Source organism: Platalea leucorodia (assembly GCF_965183815.1).
Source record: "Platalea leucorodia genome assembly, chromosome: 3".
NCBI lineage: Eukaryota > Metazoa > Chordata > Aves > Pelecaniformes > Threskiornithidae > Platalea > Platalea leucorodia.
The window spans coordinates 104,946,954-104,953,376 of record NC_138825.1 but is presented as its reverse complement, the minus strand read 5'-3'; the positions used below and the strand labels follow the sequence as shown (position 1 = coordinate 104,953,376).

Genomic DNA, 6,423 nt, shown 5'->3' with positions numbered 1-6,423 from the left:
TTTTTGCTCGCTTCTACTTTTTATTAGCAGAACCCATAAATCTTTCAGACGTGAGCCAGTCCCTGTGAAGGCTGATTTACATCTCGCTAATGCATTACAGCTACATATGCTGTTACCTACGTGTCTGATTGCTTTTGTCATAACAACAAAAAAATTCCTTCCATATGTTTTGTAAACATTTGGAGTCTATTAGCTTACTTCTGGTCACTTTAGGATACTATAGATATCCTGTTAAAGGAAACGTAACTCTCATAGTCCCAAACTTCTGAGTGAACTGAGAATATATCTATTTTAAAAGTGATCAACTTTTTACACTTTCTTTTAAACAGGGGGAATGCGTACGAGGAGCAGTGATATGAAGAAACCTTCACGAAGGTCACGTAAAGGAAAACTTGGCTAGTGGGGAATCTCCTTCCAGAACAGATTGCAACCACTACCTTCCACTGAAATAGTTGCACAAGGTGAATAAATTATGATAGCACTCCTAAGTACCTGCCTTTAAAGGATGTTTTTCCTTGTTGCCCAGCACAGCGTAGGGACCGCTTGTCACGAAAGGGCACAGGGTGTGCAAACTGCTTGCAATTTTGCATAGTAACAGGAAGACAGCGTTGCTTTTCAGGGCGCTGAGGTGCTCTTCGGGGCGATTCCCACACCAGAAAGAGGCTGGGGTTGCGGGGGCCAAGCTAGCGCAGTCAGCAGCGGCAGGCAGAGGGGCAGGACGGGCCCCCGGGGGCAGGAGAAGCGGGGGTTTAGCCCCGGCAGCCGGGGCCGGCCCCGCCTGCCAGAGCGGAGGCTCCGCACGTCAAGCCGGAGGGGCGGGGGGGAGGCGGCGGGGGGGAGCGGGGCCCGGCCGCGGGAAGCTGAGCGCTCTCCGGTCTCCCCCGCAGGTGATGGCCGCCCCGCGGCGGCCCAGAGCGCTCCGCACGGCCGCGGCGCGGCGCCGGCGCAGCTAGCGCGGCTCCATGGAGGGCAGCGGCGCGGCGGAGGAGGAGGAGAGCGGGGCCGGGCACGGCGCCCCGCCGCCGCCGCCCCCGCCCACCCCGGCCGCCCCCTGCGGCTTCAGCTCCTCCCTCTGCTTCAGCGCCAGCGCCGCCGAGCCGCAGGCGCCCGCCGCCGGCGGCCGGGTGGTGGAGAGCCAGTGGGAGATCAACAACGCCGCCTGCCAGCCGGAGGAGGAGGAGGAGGAGGCGGTGGGGACGCGGGAGCGGCCGACGGAGGAGCCCGACCTGGTGATCGAGGTGTCGGGGCGTCGCATCCGGGCGCACAAGTCGGTGCTGGCGGCCAAGAGTGACTACTTTCGCGCCCGCGCCTCACGGGACGTCCTGCGGGTGAAGGGGGTGAGCTACGGGGCGCTGCGGCTTCTCATCGACTACGTGTACACGGCCCGCATGGGCGAGGTGCGGCACGACAACCTGGCTGAGGTGGTGAGCGGTGCCCGTGTCCTCCAGATGCCTTGCGCCCTGCACTGTGCCGCCGAGGCCATGCGCGCCCAGCTCCGCCTCGACAACTGCTACCAGCTCCTCTGCCTGGCCAAGAAGCAGCGGCTAGCGGAGCTGCGGGAGGCCGCCTACCGCTTCATGAGCGACCACTACCTGGAGGTGCTGCGGGAGCCCGGCGTCTACGGCCGCCTCACTGGCACGGAGCGGGACCTCATCCTGCAGCGGCGCATGGAGGCTGGCCGGCCCTGCTTGCTGGTGGCCGAGGTCAGCGATGCCTTCGAGCGACCGGGTGGCGGCAGCCGGCCACAGAGCCGTGAGAGCAGCCGCCCGCAGAGCCCCTCCTCCGTGGTGTCGCTGGAGGAGAGCGGCTCCCTCATCCACTGCTACCAGGAGGCCAGCGGCGAGTGGAGGGTGCTGACACGCCTGCCCGAGGAGGCCAACGCCAAGGGCTGTGCCATGTGCGTCCTCCACAACTACCTCTTCCTAGCAGGGGGCATCGCGGCAGGGCCGGCGGGCAGTGAGCCCCGGGCTCGCCTCTCCGACAAGGTCTTCTGCTACAACCCCCTCACTGATACCTGGAGCCAGGTGCGGCCGCTGGCTCAGCCCCGCTCGCAGCTCAAGCTGCTGGCCCTGGACGGTTACCTCTATGCCGTGGGGGGCGAGTGCCTCTTCACTGTGGAGAGGTACGACCCGCGGGCCGACCGCTGGAGCCCTGTGGCACCCCTGCCCAAGGGTGCCTTCGCTGTGGCTCACGAGGCCACCACCTGCAACGGGGAGATCTACGTGTCGGGGGGCTCCCTCTTCTACCGCTTGCTCAAGTATGACCCCAAGCGTGACGAGTGGCAGGAGTGCCCTTACAACAGCAGCCGACGGCGCTCTGCTGACATGGTGGCCTTCAAGAGCTTCATCTACCGCTTCGACGTGAGCAGCGGCCGCGGTGGGGAGCAGGGCCCAGGCGGCGGGACTGGCGGTGGTGTCGAAGTTTTCCGGTACAACACAGTGGCCAAGCGCTGGAGCCAGTGCGCCAGCCTGCGGCCCAGCAGCGGCCCCATCCAGCCCTTCCGCTGCGCCCCCTTGGGCAACACCATCTACTGCGTCAACCGGACCGGCACCCTCCGCTTCAGCCTAGCCCAGGATGGTGAGGTGGAAGCGGATGGCGGGCTCAAGGGCGCCTTTGACGGGGAGCTTCTTAAAGCTCCCTTGGATGCCAAGGGTGTCCTCCTACCCTTTGTGCTCACCCTGCCCGAGAGGCTGGACAAAGCGGGGGACCAGGAGGGCTCCCTCCCGCTGTGAGGAGGCCAGCCTGGCTCTGGCCTCCCGAGTGGAGAGCTGGGTTGCAGCTGTGGGGGACCCACAAACTCCCCCCTGCAGAGGGGACCCTCTCTGGCGTGTCTGCAGAGAGAAGGGGCTCCCCCTTTCCTCCTCTCTGCTCCCAAGATGTTGAGCTCGAGCCACTTGGTTGTAACTCGGTTGTAACTATTCTCGTGTTCGCTGTGCTTTGTGTGAAAAGCCGAGCACATGAAAGGAAAAGCTGCTATAAAGGATAATCTCTGGATTATGTTTGTGCCAATTCCTAATCTGAGAAAAACTTTTTTACACCTGGATTTCTAAAAGATTCCTGACAACAGTGTCGTAATGGGACGTTACCGTTAAGTGTTGGTCGCGTGTTTACACATAGTTGCAATATGGGGTGGAGCCTTTTCTGCCATTTATTTTCTTTCTCTCTGGGATGATACCGGGGGATAAACACTGCTGGCAACATAGTTTAGCTGCATTTGTTTTTATGTTAAACCAACTATTTCCTGTGTTAGAAAAGTATAGGAAGAATATCTCCATCACAGCCTTTCATTTCTGGTGCAATAGATGGTTTAAGGAAGACACGGCACTGTGTGGTCCCAGGAATTTCAACCACAATGAATGATTTAACAGATACCAGACTTAAAGTTTTAAGCAACATAAATGTGTGCCACATGTTCATATCTGGAATTAAAAAAAAAAAAAAAAAAGCAAGTTACTTTTTAAAAATGTGGCATATTATAGCAGATATGAAATGCTGTTATGTTCTTTATCTGAAAAAGGCAATGGTTTCTGTATAAAAAGACATCATTTTATTACCTTTCTTATCAGAGATTTTAAATTATAACAAAAACGAACTGAAGCTGTTCAGATGCAACCGATTGACATGACCATGTATGCCACTAGAGTTGGGGGAAACATTTTGTACTTCAGCTGCTCTTTAATTAACTGCAGGTCAAGGAAAATTAACTTAAACCAACTGTAAATTCTTTGAAACTGACTGCAGACAGCTTAAATGTTTCACTGTATGTTCAGTATCCTGTGGCAAGAGGCTTTTCCCACTTAGTGCAAGACCATCAAAGGAGGACATGGAAAATAGGAATGCGCTACACATGTTGAATATGTTGTGCACTAGCATGATGTTATTTCCCTATCTTTTGATTCAGAGACTGCTTTATTTATTTCGATCTAATGATTGGTGTAATCAATAAGTCCTTGTTAATAGCAGTACGTGCTGATAGCGTACGCTGTCGTTGGGATTCTGAACCGCCCAAGAGCGCTGTGTGTGGAGCAGCATACTAACGAGGTGAAACCATACAAAGCTTCTTCCCGCCTGTGGAAAGCTGGAGCGTACTTTTTGTCATGTTACTCAGAACTGGAAAAGTGTAAACTGTCTACGCAGACAGACTATATTGAAAAGGGCACATGCATTTATTTTATACATTTTATATAAAAAAATCAATAGGCAAGGCAAATGTTTTAGCTTTACCGTAAATCACTGAGAAACCTTTTCTGAAAAACAGAAACAGTGTTTTTGCTATTGGTAATTCAGCCTGGAACTGGCACGGACTGTGGAAGGGAATTGTTTATACTCAAAGCTCTAGTATAGATTCATATTTTAGAAAGACATAGGGACCTTACATCAAAGAAAGCAGATCTTTCTATGTTTTATTAGGATGTTTCTGTTAAACAGGACATTAGCACTCTTATACGTTATTGCTAGTTCCAAAGGAAGGCAGCAGGCTCTGTCCTAAGAGACACCATCTTCACACAAGAAAATACTGAAGTTTATAGATACTTCTTTCCTTCACTTTCATGTTGTGGTGTTTTTTTTTTTTTCCTTTTCTCCATCTGTCTTGCACAGGGTTTTAATGCAGCTGGTTAGCCATCCTGTAGAAAACAGTGGTCCAGTCCTAAAAGTTCTTAGCCAAGTGAGCCTATTCCCTAGTGAGCGAATTAAAGCATCACCCAGGTAGGAGCTGTAGGCCTGCAGAGTGTGACGCTTATCTTAGCCTCAGTACAGGTTGGTGCAGTGGAATTTAACACCACAGATGGCATATTCGTTAGTGATTCACAAAGAAATGGATTTTTTTTTCACTGAATGATGGACTTAATTCTCAGACACGAATCCTTGGAAATGATGACTCTAAATTACAACATTGTAGCTTGAACAGGAAAGAAAAATTATATGTTTGCCTTCAGCATCATTTTTCTGTTAACTGTAGAAAGTATTTCAAACTGTGTGGTGAAACACTTCGGTGCATACTTAAACTAAAGACATAAGTGCTAGACCAGATTTTGAATTAGTAGAGTCACCAGGAACACACAAGGAAATGTCTTGTTTTATCTTACAATACAATAAAATTTCATAGTTCAAAATATTATGTAGTATGGTTCTTATACTACAGCTTAGTGAGAAATCAAGCAAACTTTTGCATTCCTATTAATTAAGCATTTTCATTCTTGCTAATGCATGAAAATGCTGCTAAATGAGTTTTGGTAAGTCTCCATGATTTAAGCTGTAAAAATATGCCACAGACTTTCAGGAAAGAATGAAACTTATCTTTCTTCCAATATTTGTTGCTGTATGCCATGAAGTATGCCATATTTGGACATAATCTTTACAGTAATAAGTATTCTACGAACCTGCAGTGGCTTGTATTTTTGCTAGCTCCTGTTGTTAGGAAAGGTTGAATCAAGTGCTTACCCGCTTTCGCTGTTTACACAGTGTGAGGGCAGAGTCTGGTCTTCATTAGTAGCTGTCCGTCAAACCTGTTTCCTTTGTACACTCTGTGCATAATCACAGCCTGATGATTGACAACAGAGGCATGTTTCTAGCCAGATTTCCTACTCTGTGGCCTCTGTTTCCTCCCTGGTAAGCCTGAGGCAGGTTTGCTGAGAGGTTTTTTTTTTCCCCCAGTTATATCTTCAGCATATCAAAAAAGCCCCACGAAACTTGGGTATTAAAACCAGAATTTAGGTAGACTTCAGGCATTGAAGGCCAAAATTGTAATCCCACAACTCTCCAGTTTAACTTAAACCGAGCAACCGCTGTCCCTTTGACATGTGGAGGGTGCTGAGCAGTTCCTCTCCACCCATGCAGAACCGCTCACCTCCGAGCAGTTACGTGCCTGCCTACCTACTGCCTCAACTCCTTTGAAACTACATGATGTGATACCCAGAAGCCGCTGGTGTAGTGTGGTTTTATGGTACAAACCAAAGGGCCAGGCCACCTTCAAATTGTGTTTGCATATGTTTTGCTTTTAAAGCAGAGATATTTTATCTCATAGCCTGAAGGCAATTGTATTTGCATAGGAACACGGAGATATGTGTTCGCTTTCTTAGCCTGCAAAGGATTCAGTCCACATCTCCCACTGCCTGATTGGCAATGGATTGAAAGACCTGTTGGAGCTAATCCCTGATCTTTAAATATTTATGCATTGTATATTATACATCAATTGGCTAAAATTCTCAGAAATGATCCAGGTAGGTAGATTCAAACCCCCGTCCTCACTGAGTGATCTGAGACTGGCTGGAGAGACATAGTCCCCTCTGTTGTCTTTCTTCTCCATGAATCTCACAGTCCCCTTTTCCCACTTTTAATAGGACGTGCAGGAGATGATAATTTTTCTGCTTCCTCCTCCCTAGAGTGCTCCTGTTTTCAGGGTCATCTGCTAGAGGATGGAGG

The 6,423-nt window shown here is 50.4% G+C and overlaps 1 protein-coding gene across 1 annotated transcript; it reads left to right on the top strand.

The window, feature by feature from the left end:
* Positions 1-962: 962 nt before the first annotated feature.
* Positions 963-5,921, top strand: KBTBD11 (kelch repeat and BTB domain containing 11; the record flags this gene model as incomplete). The annotated part of the gene is made up of 1 exon (XM_082306333.1): positions 963-5,921. The coding sequence occupies one exon, from the start codon at positions 963-965 to the stop codon at positions 2,730-2,732; it is 1,770 nt and encodes a 589-aa protein (XP_082162459.1). The 3' UTR covers positions 2,733-5,921.
* Positions 5,922-6,423: the final 502 nt, after the last annotated feature.